The 17,019-nt window shown below is 44.1% G+C and overlaps 2 protein-coding genes across 3 annotated transcripts; one reads left to right on the forward strand and one right to left on the reverse strand.

Moving 5' to 3' along the window:
• Positions 1-4,238: 4,238 nt before the first annotated feature.
• On the forward strand, positions 4,239-9,349 carry WNT8A (Wnt family member 8A). Of its 2 annotated transcripts, XM_037063175.1 has the most exons (7): positions 4,239-4,306; positions 4,402-4,435; positions 4,662-4,800; positions 5,953-6,078; positions 6,807-6,949; positions 8,089-8,621; positions 8,941-9,349. In XM_037063175.1, exons 1-7 carry the CDS (start codon positions 4,239-4,241, stop codon positions 9,023-9,025), a joined length of 1,128 nt encoding a protein of 375 aa, XP_036919070.1. In that variant the 3' UTR covers positions 9,026-9,349. The 2 variants fall into 2 exon arrangements, with proteins under 2 accessions (XP_036919070.1, XP_036919080.1); XM_037063185.1 differs by lacking the exon at positions 8,941-9,349 and having other exon boundaries at positions 8,089-8,721.
• A 5,101-nt stretch (positions 9,350-14,450) lies between these two features.
• Positions 14,451-14,809, reverse strand: LOC118998782 (40S ribosomal protein S27-like). The gene has a single exon (XM_037063198.1). It carries the CDS (start codon positions 14,761-14,763, stop codon positions 14,536-14,538), a length of 228 nt encoding a protein of 75 aa, XP_036919093.1. The 5' UTR covers positions 14,764-14,809; the 3' UTR covers positions 14,451-14,535.
• Between the last annotated feature and the right edge of the window lie 2,210 nt (positions 14,810-17,019).

Raw genomic sequence — 17,019 nt, forward strand, 5'->3', positions numbered from 1 at the left:
GGCCTCATCTCCTCCCCTCACAAGGAAGCCCAGGTCTGAGAGAGAAATGGAAGTATTCTACTCTTCCTTCTCTGGGCATGTTGTTGAGGAAGTTTGCAAGTCACTGAGACTAAATTGAGGGCCAAAGGGAGAGTCAGGAGCTCAAGCAGCTGTGGCATTTGGACTGGAAGTCAAGTATCCCCGGGGGGCGGGAAGAGACAAGCTTCCAGGGAGGAGGGGTAAGACCAGAGATGGAGAATCCCTGAGCTCTGCTCAGTGTCACAGCTCAGGGGAATATGCATGGAGGCCCAATCTCCCCCTTCCCACCCTCCTTATCTAATTAGCAGAGGAGTGTAAAAAGTCAGAAATCCTCTCTCTCTCTCTCTCCTGGCATTCTCCAGCCACCCTCCACCCTTCTACTCCACACCTTCTCCCAAATTGCTCTGCAGTGGAATTAGCCCCTGTAGGCTCAGAGCCCTGGGAGAAGCCTGGAAAAGAAAAGTGGGAGAACATGGATTTGGGGAGTTTAGTGAAAGTGCACACTTGGAAAGAAGTGTTGGCCTGGGATGCACACCATCATCATCACAGAGTGACCAACCATCCTGGTTTGCCAAGACTGTCCCAAACCACTGGAAACCCCCAGTGCTTGCTTAGGACTCCTGGAATCTCAACATTCTCAATATCAAAGGTGGAAGGGAATTTGTCCCTTCCCAGATTCTTTTGATCTGGTCCCACCTCCTTTCTAGCTCCATGAATACCTTTCCATAGGTACCTGGATTTATTTATTGTATTCTACTTACCATCTTCTACCCTTCATTATAGTTAGACACACATTACCTCCTACTTACTGAATTCTAAGCTCCTTTAGGGCAGGTAGCAAGACCTATAGCTCAGCAAGACTTATAGCCTTATATGTGATTGTAACAAAAAAAATGCATTTTGTGTTAAAGTCCACAATGTAGGTTGCATTTTATCTCCCAATGGCCTAGGGGCAAGACACATGGCTCTAATGGTTTGCTTGAATGTGGTTCCTGGCTTTGAACACTGACTATTAAATTTTCCAGAATTTTTCAAACTGGTTATTAAACATAGTTGTTACTATACTTGAACAACAATTAAATAATTTTGTAAAATAGTTGTTATTAACCCTGGCTGGTGTAGCTCAGTGGATTGAGCACAGGCCTGTGAACTAAGGGATCATGGTTCCATTCCCAGTCAGGGCACATGCCTGGGTTGCAGGCCAGTTCCCAGCAGGGGACACACGAGAGGCAACTACACATTGATATTTCTCTCCCTCTCTCCTTCCCTTCCTCTCTAAAGATAAATAAGTAAAATCTTTTTAAAAAATAGTTATTATTAAAAATTAAATTATATAAACCTACAATTAAATAAATCATATTAAAAGCAAAGATAAGTACTCAAAATTCATCATTTCCTAGTTATTTTACATCTTACTATTAGCTATACTCAAGGTTATTTACATCTGTTGTTTCTACTTTTATGGCAGAAATACTGTATGATGGATGATGTGCTACTGCTCATTTCTTCCCAAGTCCACGTTGGGAATTTGAAATTGGCCATGGTGAAAGTATGTAAACCATGAAAATCAGCAAACGCTACCAATTATGGCTTCTGTCACACCAAAGCTGGTTGCTGAAATCTACCAGCACACCACTGGTTCAGGGACACTATTTTGTCTGTCCTGTCATGGGCCCACTCTGTCTCTATTGTCATCTTCTGCTCTAGTTTTCATTCCAGATTTCCATTCTGGAAAGAGAGAAAGCAAGAGTTCTATCATCATTAAAAACTAATGGGATAATAGATCTGGGGTTAAGGAAATGGATGCACAGGTGGACTGCAAATGATTCGTAGGCTAGAGTGGAGTAAGCTCCTTTCTCTGGCTCTTCTCTCCTTCCAGGAAACTTGTGTCCACAATGAAGGACTGCTGTCAGTCCAGCCCATATGTCCTATGTAGACAGAGCCAGAAAGGACTCTGAAGGAGGTACTGATTGCCCTCCAGGTATCTATCTTATGGGTCTATCTTGATGGCCAACTGAAGGATTCAAAGATAACTAAGATGATTCCCAAGCTGACAGGTAGGGAAGGCAACAGTTAACCATTCCTGGCCTACAATTACCTGGGAGATTAATAGATGCTGCAAATCTTAAAATTAGGATTGAAGCATTCAAAAGAGTTGGGAAAATGTTTATAGGTCATTCAACATTCAACATCTTCCCTACTCCCTCATTTTACAAATGAAGAGACTGAGTCCATTTAGTAGTTAATAACTGGCCCAAGGTCACTCAACAGATTAGAGGCCAAAACCAGGACTCCCCATACCTGGAGTAATGGCCTTTCCTTAACATCTTAAGCTCCTTTTAAAGAAATTATATGACCTTTAGAGAATCTGAGCGGGATCTAGCACACTAACTTCTCTGCTTCCTAGAAGATAAAGGAAGGTGTTTATAGAGTACTAACTAAATGCCTGGTGCTACGAGGGACAAAGAGGAATAAGACTCAGTCTATCAAACAGGAAGTGAATTTGGAGTCACTCCTAAAACTCTTTCATGGGGTGTGAGGGGACTTCCTTAGGGCTAACATGAGCCCTGATCTGACCCCACAGTGAGTAGCATGGAAATCAACCCTGCTGTCTTAAGAAGTTAGAGCTAAAATTAAATTCCTGATCGGAACTAGTAGGAAACAGAGGATGGGCCACTGGGACAAACTCAGTGTGCTTTTTCCCCAAGTGACTCAAGCCCCCAATGTCTCTTTTCCCCAAGGAGAGAAGCCCACAAGCAAGCAGAGGAAGCGTTTGTTGGGCTGAGGCAGAGCTTTAGCCCATCAAGGACATTTGGCATTTGTGACATTAGTACCTATGCTTCCAGAAAAATGAAATTTAAAAAAGGGCATAAAAAATAGGAGCCCAAATTTCTTATTAGATTCAACATATCTAAAATTATTTCATCAAATGGTTATACAAATTTCTAAACATTTTCATTTCTGCATTTACCTTATCAGAAAGATAACAGTTTGCAGACTGACACCAATCCTAACTCATACTTTGAGTTGCCCCAAAAAGGCCTGGGGACTCCTTCACCCTGATCCCCGTCAGTTGAGTGGAAGCCTAAGCTCTGTTCCTCATCCAAATCAGGTCTGGGGTACTGGGAAGTGACCTGGAAACCCACAGTCACACGGTACTGAGTCAGGACTCCGACTTCCCACTTGTACTTCCCTCTGAACCCCAGCCTTAGGGAAGTGCTAAGGAAAATCTACAACTAAGGGAAATCTCTACCCCTTCACCATAATCCCCAATCCTACCTAATGGCACCTCAGGTCCCTACTAGCAGGCAAAATTATTCATTCCATCATTTGCTCATCCATCTAGTCATCTTCTTAAGCACTACAAATCTGAAGTGAATCTAAAAGACAGATTCCTGCCTAAAGGGCCGATGTCCTTGAAACAAAGTGGTATGAAACAGAAAGCCACCAGTCTTTTCAAATACAGCCCTGGGTGCCCAAAGGTTGATTCCCACATACACAAGCAGCTAACAAACTGGAGATCTAATTCTCAAGTACAAAATGATAGACTATTAGGAATGAAAGAAATTTCATTCTTTCATTCTAGTTTCATGTCATATGAGAACTTACTTTGGTAGAATGTGCTAGAAGGCACTGTTGCAGAGATGACCTCTAAAGTGTTTCTGCTTCATGGTCACCAAGATAGGAGGCAGAAACAGTGCACCTCCTTACATGGGTTCCCTACATAATTGTTAACACCTTAGAGATAAAGGCTGGGCAAGGCTTGGGGTTTCATTGACAAATAAGGACACTGCAGCTGCAAAGGACAGGTGACATCCTTTCAGGGTTAGGAACTTGGCCTGCTCCAGGCTACAAGATTCTGAGAAATGAGCCCTCAAGCAGGAAGAGACAGAAGTCTGACTTGTAGAGGAAAGATACCTCCAGGGTGTAAAAAGACTTCAGACCCTCTGTCAGCCTGGGAGGGGAGAAGGGCTGGAAGGGTGAGGTGGGGCGGGACTTTTCTTGAGGCTTTGGGCTGAGTCCCTCCTCCCTGGTCCCCCATTGGGTCAATGGCTCCAGCAGCCCTGCCAGTGAGGGACAAATGAGAAGAGCTGTTGATTTTTCCCCCTTGGCCATTCAGAATTTCCCCACATAAATACTGACAAAGACCCTGCCCCTCCTCACTTTTTCTCTGGATTTGTCCCTGGGCTGAGTCTGGTCCCCTACGGGTGGGCAGGGACATGGGGGATCTGTTTATGCTCAGGGTGGCTGTGGGCATATGCTGTGCCACCTTCAGTGCCTCTGCCTGGTAAGTGCTTCCCCCCAATCCTTTACTCCCTGGCAAGGAAGCCCTCATTATCTCAGCCCTGTTCACCAATGCCTCGCTTTTTCTCTTTTTGGTAGGTCAGTGAACAATTTCCTCATAACAGGTCCCAAGGTAGGATGTCCCTGACTTCTGTTTTCCCCACCCAGCTTCCTAAGGGAATTCTTCTAGAGAAGGAAAAGAGGGGAGGGGGGAGAGTGCCAGAAGTCCTTCACCCAGAGGGGCCCATGCCTATTCCTTAATGGACAGCTAACCCATTTAAGTCCTGCTCCCCACACTCCTGATGTGACAACCTGATCTGAGCCAGGGCTGAAGCTCATAGTCCTTTTCCTTTGGCAAGGCCTACCTGACCTACACTACCAGTGTGGCCCTGGGTGCCCAGAGTGGCATCGAAGAGTGTAAGTTCCAGTTTGCTTGGGAACGCTGGAACTGCCCTGAAAATGCTCTCCAGCTGTCTACTCACAATAGGCTGAGAAGTGGTAAGTTTGTGTACCTGTGCAAGGGGATATAGGTGCATGAAGATGGGTTTGTAATATGTGTGAGTGTGTAGCATATATGTGCACAGTGAAATAAGAGTTATCTGCTGACCCACCACCTCTTGTCTGTGTAACATTGAGAGAATTACTTTCCTTCTGTCAACCCGTTTTGTCATTTTGTCATAACGCCAGCTCTGTTTATCTCACCAGGAATATTGTAAGGGTTGAAGGAGGTGAATACAAAGGTGTTTCTATACAAATGTAATTACTGTATTTGTTTAATGCATGTCTGTGTTTGATATTTGTACATACTTATCTTACACTGATTTGGATGAAATAAAAATGGGGAAAAGGCTCTGTGTTTGCAGCCTCTGAGGGAGTTCCCCATCTGCCCAGCTGTCAAAAAACCCCAACAGCTGAGGAGCTGAGAGATCACACTGAGCTGTGCCTCAGGCGGGGTATGTGCATGCATGGGGGCGGGGGTATTCGTAAGTATGTGTAGCAGTTTGCATAAAAGTCATTTACACAGGAACCATAAAGAGCTGCCTAAAAAGAGTTGGGGGAAGGAGTAAAGAAAATGGAGATAAAAAGAAACATCTCTGTGCGTTATACAGAAAAATGAGGAGTATGTGGAAATGAAACGGGACAATCTTTATAAAGAGTTTAAGAAGATACAAGCTTAGTACATGGGAGCTCTCAGTACATGGGAGCCATGATCATTATGATTATTACATAGCCCTAGTTTCATGTCAGAAAGAAGAAAAGGCCCTTCTGTTTTTCCTAAGACAGCCTCATGGCCCTAAGTCCTCACTGCCTGGGATCAAAAGCAGTGGCTAGTGACCAGAGGCCTAGGCTGGGCTTCAGGAGAGAAGAGCCCTGGCCCCAACACCACACACAGCTGGAGAGGAACGTGGCCTTGGCCTCATTGCTCTGTTTCTGGGTTTTACATTCCTTCCCTCTCTGTAGCATGGGAATGCTCATTCCTGCCTGAACAAAGATGAAGTAAGGAGATTCATGTTGTTTTCTCAAGTGTAAGAACATCCTCTTAAACCCAAAGGGGGCAGAGGACCAGGGAGAGAAACAGCATTGCTTCTCCAAAGCCTCTGCTTTGGGTCATCAGAGTCCATGTTCCCAGTTCCCCTTCTCTCTCCAAAGCCACCCGGGAGACTGCATTCATTCATGCTATCAGCTCTGCTGGAGTCATGCACACCATCACCAAGAACTGCAGCATGGGCGACTTTGAAAACTGCAGCTGTGATGAGTCAAAAAATGGGAAAACAGGTAAGCTGGGCTTCCAGATGAGAGGAACAGGTGAAGAGTACAGAGCTACGTGCAGACTAAAGTCTTCCAGGGAAAGGCTGAGGGAAGCCTTTCAGGGGCACAGCTCCAGCTCCCTCAAACCTCTGGACTCCAAGAGCAACTTCATGGGTGGGAGGTCCTAGACCTAGACTCTCCTGAGAGCTGAGCCAGGGTCCATGATTCCAGGGACAGCACGTAGCACAGAGCTCTAAAACAAGGCGTCTATAAATGAGGAAGCCAGAAACAGTTTAAAGCTAACCCTCATATATCAGGGTTTAAATGGCTTGTCCATAATCCAGAGCACTCAAGTATTTGTCACCTAAGACTTACTCAGATTTCTCACTGATAAGGGAAGAGGTGACTCTAACAAGACTATTAAAGGGCAATGGTGCAGAAGTCCAGAATGTCTGACCTAAGATGAACCTTTGAGGTTAGCTAGGCCATCCTCAGTGTGTCTGCTTTCACTGTGGGTATAGAGACTAATTGCTGAGAGCTGGGAAGTACCTGAACTGTGGACAGTTGGCTTTGGAACAGGATTCCCCTGCCCCACCCCAAGTACCTCCATTTCTCTGTCTCACCTTTAGCTGCAGCTTTACATGATTCTAGAGCATATGGGAATGGCTTGGCCATGCCAGCCAACATGACCATGGCTCTTCTCCTGGGACTTGGTAGGGAACTGTATGCAGAACTTACTCTGTTCTTATGTGTAGGAGGCCATGGCTGGATCTGGGGAGGCTGCAGCGACAATGTAGACTTTGGGGAAAGGATCTCCAAACTCTTTGTGGACAGCCTGGAGAAGGGAAAGGATGCCAGAGCCCTGATGAACCTTCACAACAACAGGGCGGGCAGGCTGGTGGGTATAGGAGTTGGCCAGTCAGCCATCAGGCTTGGTATTGGCAACAGCTTCATATCTGTACAGCCCTTCACAGCTTACAAGAGCTATCTCCTATCCAAGTTTCATTCTCACACCACTCAGCAGGACTGGGATGACTCTCCCACTCTCTGGATGACAAAACCAGTTAAGGTCAAGCCAAATGGCTTAGCCAAGGCAATACGACTAACTAACAAGCATCATAGCCAGATAGTGAACTCATATCTTCTAGTCTAGTCCCTTTATCACTACCCCTTGTGCTCTGGCCCCTCCGCAGGCCTTGCTTCCATGACTTAAATTTTTAACCCTTTCAACTGCATGTTCTAGGAAATTAACAGGAGCTTATCATCCAGCCCCTGTCTTAAAGTCTGTCTCAGCTTCAAGGGATTGGGACTGACCTAGGTTTCTCTGGAGGGTTTATTCTCTGCTGAGACTTCTGGTGGGGTAGCAATCCCTGGAGTATTCTGATCTCAGATCTGGGAGCAAGTTGGATTTAGAGCCAAGAGCATAGAAATTTCCCTTTGAACCTATATTTAGATGTTCTGGTTGTCCAGGGCAAAAGGAAGAGGTCTTCAAAGCAATTACAACTATGGATAATTGCTTTGGGGTAGGGGGGGTCCAACTCCAGGAACTTCTTTCCCTCTGGGAGAGGGTCCAGAGCACAAATCCAGCTCCTCACAAATACTCTATCCCCCAGCTTCAAAACAGTAACAGTGCCAATGACCATATTTTTCTCTATAATTTACCAGTACTTTCTTGATCATCCTTATTCCAATTGGGCAGATAAAGCTACAAGCTCAACAAGTGATGAAGTTTGGGCCTGGAGACTAGGTTTCCAGTAACCTTTTAAACACTTGTCTGGCTTTCCTTAAGAATTTCCCAGGGGAGCTTTAAAATCACCAGTACCCAGGTCCTGAAACCCTTGAACACTCTAATTGATAAGATCTGAAGGAGGGCCCAGGAATACATATTTTTCATGGCCTTCCCCAAGTAATTCTGATGTTCCTACAAAGTTAAGAAGCACAACCCTAAAATATCCTATTTAATTGCTAACTTTTGGTCTTCCCTACCCAGAGCTATTCTCTCATTTGTTCTCTCTCTCTTTCTCTCTCTCTCTGAAGACAGTGAGAGCCACTATGAAAAGGACCTGCAAATGCCACGGCATCTCAGGGAGCTGCAGCATCCAGACATGCTGGCTGCAGCTGGCTGACTTCCGGGAGATGGGGGACTACCTAAAGGCCAAGTATGACCGGGCACTGAAAATTGAGATGGATAAGCGGCAGCTAAGGGCCGGAAACAGTGCCGAGGGCCGCTGGGCACCCACTGAGGCCTTCCTTCCTAGTGCAGAGGCTGAGCTGATCTTTTTAGAGGAGTCACCAGATTACTGCATCCGAAATTCCAGCCTGGGTGTCTATGGCACAGAGGGTCGGGAGTGTCTGCACAACAGCCACAACACATCCAGGTGGGAACGACACAGCTGTGGGCACCTGTGCACTGAGTGTGGCCTGCAGGTGGAAGAAAGGAGAACTGAGGCCATCAGCAGCTGTAACTGCAAATTTCACTGGTGCTGTACAGTCAAGTGTGACCAGTGTAGGCATGTGGTGAACAAGTACTATTGCACAGCCTCCCCAGTCAGTACTTGGCCCCTAGGCAAAGGCAGCACCTGATAACACCCACACAAAATTATTGCTCAACTGAATGACAATGGAGGGGGATACAGCTTCTCTGTTGGAGAAAGTAGATTGGATAACAGTTGGAAAGTAGATTGGATAACAGTTGGAAAGTAGATTGGATAACAGGGTTGGCCTGTAGTCCTCTTGATATCTGTTATACATGGGAAAATTGAGGCTTAAGACTATACAGCATACTCTTGACAGAGCTGAAATGAGAACCTGGGCCTCCTTATCTGGGCACAGCACATTTCGTCTTCCTACAAGGTACTTCCTGATGTTTACATCTGTACTTCTGCAGCTGGTTTGGTTTGGAATCCATATCCAGAAGGACCTTCCAATACTGTTCCCTGCAAGTTTCCGACCACATTCAACACAGCTGTGCTGAAGAATCAGAAGGAATGGAAGCAAAAAATGAAAGAGTTCTGTCTGGATTCCCAAAGGAGCAACTTCCCCATATTCCGCCTGGCTCCAAAAAGACCAGCTACAAGTTCATGCAGATGAGTGGGCAGAGACAGATACCTGCCTAGTGAGTGGGCGGCTTTCGGGTGTTAGGTTTTTCACCTGAGTAATGAATGCACTTTTGAAAAATTCTTCCCACCCAACCTGGGGGAAACCAGGAGCCAACGTAACCTGAGGACTTTTCCAGCTCAGAAACCATCTCTGGGGCCACGGAGAAGTAATAATGGTACGAGAGTCCCAGTAAGTGGACAGGTGACAACAACTTATCCAGACCCCAGAGAGATTTACCTGCAAAGAGCTGTAAAATGACTCTATTTTGTTATTTTCCCAGACTGGAAACTGAACTTTATTTTGTAATAAATGCTTCTAGAATGTATATCCAGCTGAGACCTTTTATTTCTCCCTTTGGAAAACTTAGGATCAGAAAAGGAATAGGAAACCCTGCTTCTGTGTTCCAATTAGGCACAAGGCTAAGGGAGACACTGAGACTATCCAAGCCCCTGATGTCTGTATTCAACAGATAATAAAACTGAAACTAAGGAACTGGCCAAGAGGAAAACAATCCAGACTCCCAGATTTAAAAGGTCTTATTTTAATGCAACCAAAGCAACTTGAGGAACAAGGAAGCCCTTTGAACTTGAACCATATTCAAAGTGTGTTTACATTCTTAACTTGGGCTTCCTGGGGAGTCTGTACACCAAGGACCTGGGCCCCAGGGCAAGAAACTAGGAAAGTTGTGGATTCTGCCTCCCTCATTTGCACTTCTACATCTTCCACTGGCAATCTTTGGGGGAGGAGTAGTTTCCCAAAAAGACCCTGGGGACACAGCTATGGGTGTCCTAAATCTGAAAATTTCAACCTGGGTTGGGGGAGGGGCTCTCCTCTTTGCAAAGCCCAAGCATAAATTATTTTTTTAAAATACCAACAGGAAATAACCAAGCCTTATTTTTTTTTGAGTGAAAAGGAAGGTAAGATGTTCATTGAGAAAGTTGGTGTCTCAAGAGAAACCATAAGCAGGTACCTTTAGAGTCCACTCTGGTGTTTTTAAAAACCACAGACGCCAGAGACAAGAAGAAATCCATAAAAATTTAGCCTATGTCAAAAAAATGGAACATTCCCTCTATCTCCCTCATTCTAAGGAAGGTACAAAAACACACTATGGTTAGCAACAGAAAGGAAATGTGGGGGGGGGGGGGCGCGGTGTAGAGGTAGTAGATTCGGGAATGGAAGAGATGCTACCTAAGCACAGAACTGTGATGAAAAACAGGCAACCAAAAGATTGTTTCCCTGTGACTCTGAGAAATAAAAACACATAAAGGTACATGGTCTTGAAGTTAAGCCCTCAGTAAACAGGTGCCAAAACACCCATCATGACACCTGAGTTGTGATGCTGTGTGAGGGAAATGAACAACCAGGATTTTCTCCTTTTATTCTGAACTAAATTTCCAACCAAATAACCTAGGTACCTGCTGCTTTGACATTTTCCCCAGGACCTTGCTGACATTCCCAAATCATCTTAGGGGGGATTTTCAGAAACAAAACCATCCCTGCTGCCCTGTCCAAACTGTCATTCAAGAATAAGATGCCTTGTGTTTTCTGTGGATTTATATCTGAGGTTTTCACTAATGAAACCGAGAGCAATTGGGAATTCCATGAAAAGTTTGTCAACTTCCCCCAAAAGCCCATAGTCCCACTCCTTCCAAGCCTCATTCATCTTACCTTCGTGGCAATCAATCACATCAACCAATCCTCTCACAGGGACCCTGGCCCAGGAACTAAAGGAATTCAAATTTCTCTACATCCATCACCTTCCTGTCAGGGATTCATTCCAAGGCATTACAGTGCCATTCAGATTCATTAGTTACCACCCTGCACCCCTTCCCTTTTGGTTCTCCCTTAACAAGGGGGCTATCATTAAGGTGACAGAACAGTAAAACCCCAATGTTCAATAGGTTCAGGACCCAAGACAGGGAGATTGGCCACAGTCTGCTGAAAGAGGAGTCAATTCAATGAGGGAAACATGCCTATGAGCCTATTCCCGTATTTTAGTAAATCCAGACACTGCACTTCACATCACCTAGAGAAAAAAGCCCGTATTTTCTCAGTCTAGATTAAAAGGGAGAATATATTTATGCTTGTCGGACCCCTACAAATGTTTTCCTCCTTCTCCTCCGCCTTCTTTTCACTTGACTTTCGCTGTGTGTGGAATTAGGGCTCCTTTTCCTAGAGTTTCCGATGGTCCCCTGCCAATCTCCTCAGGGCTTGCTGGTGGGTTATCATACAGGTAAGGGTGGAAAGGAAAGGACTGAACTCCTACTAAGTGTCATGAACTTAATATATATTATCTCCTTTAATCCTCCAAACAATCCAATTAAAACGTTACAATTATCCCCCTCTTACTACTATGGAAAGTGGTTCAGAGAAGGTAAGCATCCAACCTAAAGTTAAACGCAAGGGAGATGGATTTTAATTCAGACCTGCTACCAAAACTCTGCATGCACCACTTGCACTCCAGGCACTCTGGGAGCCCAGGGATCTCCAGCCATAATCTTTACAGTACTGACAGCTTTGTAGAGTGACTACCATTCATATGCAGTGAAAGGTGTCCTCTTCCTCCCCGCTCTGTAAATAGGAGAGTCACATTTCTCAGCCCTTCTCCAGAATGAAGAAACCTAACTTTTGACTTGCAAAGGCCTTCCTTAGAATGATAAAGTGGATAGCCTGATTCCTGCTGACTTGGGAGGGCCGAATCCTGGTTCTCAGGGGGTGCTCAGTGAAAAAGGCTACCCATTATGGTCTATATTAGAGGTCAAAGTTTCAAAAGGAATGCCAAAGGAGGGGTGTTTATTTTAGAGGACAAAGGAAGGAAAAACAGGATTCAGAGAAAGACAAATTTCTAGCCCCAGATCACAAACTACCCACAATTCTTGATCACAAAAGACAGTGATTTAGAGTCTAGATGTTTGTATTGGGAGAAAAATGAAATGAAAGCTAGGACCAGAGCAAAGAAGAGGTTAAAAATATTTGGTAGGACTAGAGCTCCAAACCACCTAAACCTGCAGCATTCCCTACACTGGAGGAAAGCTGGCGAAGAGGAGAAAACTATCCCACTCAGGATCGCCAAGTGAGACAGCTAAAGACATAATACTAGGCTCCAAGGCCTTCAACACTGTCTATGACTGGTGCTCTGCTCACCCTGTCAGGCTGCCCTTTTCATCAAGAAAGTGATGCATGATGACCAGTGGGAAGCAATAAGGAAATTAGGCCAGGGCTGTAGGAAGCTTCAGACTGAACTTGGCCAGAGAGGGAATAGGGAAGCTATGAGTAATGAAAGTGGGAATATGGATAGGAGGGTGGGTGGGATGTTGGTTAGGGAAAGGCCCAGTGGTGCATCAGGTACCCAAATTTATTCCCATGTTCTTCTCAGCTCCTCAGGTACCTCTGCAGACCTAAATGGAACTTGGTAATCCTGAGAAGATCCCTTGTCATTTCATCATCAAGAACTTCTTGCAGCCTATACCAGATCACTTGATTCAACCACCTGCTTCTTAACGGGAGAGCTCCCAATTCAAAGCTGAAGAGAGAAAAGAAGTACATTGTACAGTGTTCTGAAATACCATTAAAAGAAGGAAGCCAGTCCTTCCCCACCTGGGAGTGCTTATTAGGACATTTGCTGCATGTCTAACCTGAATCGGCGCTGCTATATTTCAAGCCTACCAAATCTTCTAGGACTTCTCATGGATTCAGGCCTTCGAACACGTCTTTTCTCCAAGCTAAGAAACCCTAATTACTCCAGTTTTCCACTAGTTCTCTCTCATACTCTTCCTCAACTGTCTTCAAATGCACCTCCTTTCAGTTTCTATGAGGAATTTGTGGGGTGTGAATCCTTCTCAAGCCTCAACTGCCATCACCTCTTTGTCCTCAAGTATCTGAAGAATCTACCCATCCTGTCACAGAACTCTGATGGTCCTATCAAGTTCCTCTTGCATTTTCTACTTGTCCAAGTTCATCTCTAACTCCCTCCATTTCAGCCAAGTAGTCTTTTTTAAAAAATTAAGTAATTAATTTATTTTTCAGCCAAGTAGTCTTGATTCTCAGCTCCATCAGCTGGGACCTCAATCATCACAGTCCTCCTGTGCTAGGGGCTTGAGGTGGTGTGGGTGCAAGAATATGAACTTGACAATCAGGACACATTTCTTTCCCTACTTTCAGCTGTGGAAAAGTTACATACTCTAAAGTTCCAGTTTCACCCTGGCCAGGTAGCTCAGTTGATCAGATCATCATCTGGTACCCCAAGGTTGGGGGTTTGATCCCTGGTCAGGGCACATACAAGGATCAACCAATGAATGCATAAATAAGTGGGACAAAATTTATGTTTCTCTCAAATCAATAAATTTTTAAACAACATTAAAATTAAAATTCCAGTTTCATTTCTCTGCTAATGACTCCTAAATCCCCATCTTTGTGCAAGCACTAAGCACCATGACTCTGTTATTTCACGGGCAATTTCTACTTGAGTGACAGAATTGATTTTCTCTTCTGACTTCTCTGTTTCCATCAGTAGTTAATGACATTTTCAGTGCCTGAGGCTTACTTCTGGGTCATCCCTGATGTCTCCCTCTGCTGAACCTTTTGTATTTAGTCATCTTTCTTCGGTTTGTCCTCCTCAACTATTCCCTCCTCTCCATTACCTTTGCCTCCCCACTGGGCTATCTCTTGTATTTGTACCTGACTATCACACAAACTCAATAACTGGTATTTTGCCTCTCAACTCTCTACCTAACACAGTGTTACCATATTTATCTAACAAACCACATAATTCAATTCATCATGACCTGATTTTTTAAAAAATGTGCCCTGACTGGTGTGGCTCAGTGGACTGAGTACCAGCCTGGGAATCAAACCGTTGCTCATTTCAATTCTTGGTCAGGGCACATGCCTAGGTTGCAGGCCAGGTCCCCATTAGGGGGCGTGCAAGAGGCAACCACACATCGATGTGTCTTCCCCTCTCTCCTTCCTTTCCCCTCTCTCTAAAAATAAATTAATTAAAAAAATAAAATAAAAATTGCAATCCTAGGAAATAAAATCCTAATTCTTTGGCCAGACAGTTTAAAAATTATATTGTCTTTTTTAAACTAGATTTTATTTATTTATGTTTAGAGAGAGAGCAAGGGAGGGAGAAAGAGAGGGAGAGAAACATCAATGTGTGGTTGCCTTTCATCTGCCCCCTATTGAGGACCTGGCCCGCAATCTAGGCATGTGCCCTGACTGGGAATGGAACCGGTGACCCTTAGGTTCACTGGCACTCAATCCATTGAGCCATACTGGCCAGGGCTGGCCAGACTTTTTTTTTCCCCACAATCAAAACTTTATTGAAAAACTGACACCAAAATAGAAAATCATTGTTGTATACTTACAAAATTAAATAAAATTACATTAGCTTGGCAGATTAAGTAGAATTACCGAACTAATAAGGCTTTCTGTAATACAACACAAATTCAGGAAGCTGTGTTGCTTTCTTCTAAATGAACACCCTTCTGTGAGTCTAGCCTTTCCTCCTGTCAGCTGGCACAACACTGTTAAACAACTTACACAGAGAACCACTGTCTGAGTGTGGCTGAAAACTGTGGTGATCTTGTAGCTGCCTGGACATTTTACATCCATGAAATAAGAATTTGGACTTTGAACTAGTCGTTTCTTTTTGTTTTTCTTTTCCTCTTCCAAGACAGATGTAGTAAATCTCTAGCNCCCTTCTGTGAGTCTAGCCTTTCCTCCTGTCAGCTGGCACAACACTGTTAAACAACTTACACAGAGAACCACTGTCTGAGCATGGCTGAAAACTGTGGTGATCTTGTAGCTGCCTGGACATTTTACATCCATGAAATAAGAATTTGGACTTTGAACTAGTCGTTTCTTTTTGTTTTTCTTTTCCTCTTCCAAGACAGATGTAGTAAATCTCTAGCCAAAGGCATGTTGATCACTTCACGAGGCCTGCTGTCCAGCTCTCTGAGGGGACACCCTTGGCAGGCACCACGTGATCAGACACTGGGCATCCACTTCCAGGGTGGCTAGACATTTTAAGTCTCCTAAAGTTGGTACTGTCCTACTGTAACATTAAAATCTTTTTTTCTGGAATGGGAGTAAAAGACAGAAAACTGTACTTGAACAACAATTAAAAATAAATTAATTTTTAAAAAGAAATGAAAAAAATTTGTTCTATTAATATATTCTCATAAAATTCAAACAATTTAGAAACAAGACAAAAAGCAAATAATCACCTTCATTCCCTTCTCCCCCCAGCCCACTATCCTTCCCAGAGATAACTGCTCCTAACTTGCTTTTCCAATTTTACCCCTGGCTTCCTCAGTTCCAGACAGGCCAGGTTATGACAGTTCCTTGCATATATTGTTCCTATGCAATGTCTGTATCCCAGTTGAGACCATTTCCTTCTCTGAAATATCTTTGCCCTACCTACAGCCTCTCCAACCCCAAACACTTCCTCCTTGAGGTTTATCTGCTCCTTGAGATTGCCTGCCTTTTGTTTGATAGAATCCAAATATCACTGCCTTTGATATCTAGGCATTATATATTTTTCTACACCTCAGCAATAGGGCTGACAAGTCTCCTCAGAAGGAGGGTCATATCACCCCTCTCAGTGCCTCTGCAAGCCTCTTATAACACTTTGCGTGTGGTGGGTGATCAGTGCTCTCCTGACATCTTGCCCAAAGGTGTTATGAAATATTAGAGGAAGAGGAGGAGACCTTAGAAATCATCCCTTACAATCTTCTCACCTTTCAGAAGAGGGAAAACAATTTGCCCAAGGACATTTGGATACTTAAAGGTTAAGCTGAGAATAGATCTCAGGCCTCCTAATTCCAAGTTCAAGCAACCCCTAGATCCTCTGCTTTGGGGGGCTCTATACTAATCTTAGGATCAATCAGCTGGGCAGTAACTCAGACAGGTACCTGATGGGGAAGAGCTTGGATATTCTATATTTAAAAATGAGAGAGAGAGGGAGAGAGAGAAAGAAGGAGGAGGAGGAGGGGGAAGAGGAGGAGGGGGAGGGGGAGGGGAGGAGGAGGAAGAAGAAGAAAGCAAAGGTGAAGAAGAAGGAAGAGAAGAAGGAGGAGGAGAAGGAGAAAGAGAAAGAAAGAAAGAAAGAAAGAAAGAAAGAAAGAAAGAAAAGAAAGAAAGAAAGAAAGAAAGAAAGAAAGAAAGAAAGAAAGAAAGAAAGAAAGAAAGAAAGAAAGAAAAAGAAGGAAGGAAGGAAGGAGGGAGGGAGGGAGGGAGGGAGGGAGAAGAGAAAGACATATGAGGTTCCCAAACACACCATTACCATTTAAGCTCAAGGCAAAGGAAAAGGTCAGCCCATTCCCCTTACTACACCACCCTTCGCTGCATATACCCCTTCTTCCCTTCCTTGGTATTCATCTTAACTTTGCATCACTTGAATAAAAATGTTGTAGGGTACAAAGTCAGAGTCACTTTGGCTTCTGATATTTCTGAAAACCCAGTGCTTCTTCTATTCATGGTATATGCCTGTTATCTCAAGTATACTTGTAGTTGTGCCTCCTTCCACTCTGAAAAGTTGATAATAATTGTATGGTCCCCTATTTATAGCCCACTTCATCCATCCATTTATTTAATAAATATGTATTGAGAACCTACTCAATAAGTAGGCATAGGCCTACATAGGCACAGATAGAACTAATTCAATGGGTGAGGAAGTTCTTGACATAGAGAAAGTCTCTGCCCTCATGAAGGACATATACAATGAACAAAAAATAATAAATTATTACAGACTTAGATAAGTGTCATGACAAAATTAGTGGGGTTCTTACAATAAGTCAGCAACATCTTTAGAAAAATAGTCAGAGAAGGTTCTCTGTAAAGTTGACATTTAAGCTGATACCCAAAGGA

Source organism: Sturnira hondurensis, unplaced genomic scaffold, assembly GCF_014824575.4.
Source record: "Sturnira hondurensis isolate 20B ecotype Veracruz unplaced genomic scaffold, ASM1482457v3 Scaffold0001120, whole genome shotgun sequence".
Taxonomy (NCBI): Eukaryota; Metazoa; Chordata; class Mammalia; order Chiroptera; family Phyllostomidae; genus Sturnira; species Sturnira hondurensis.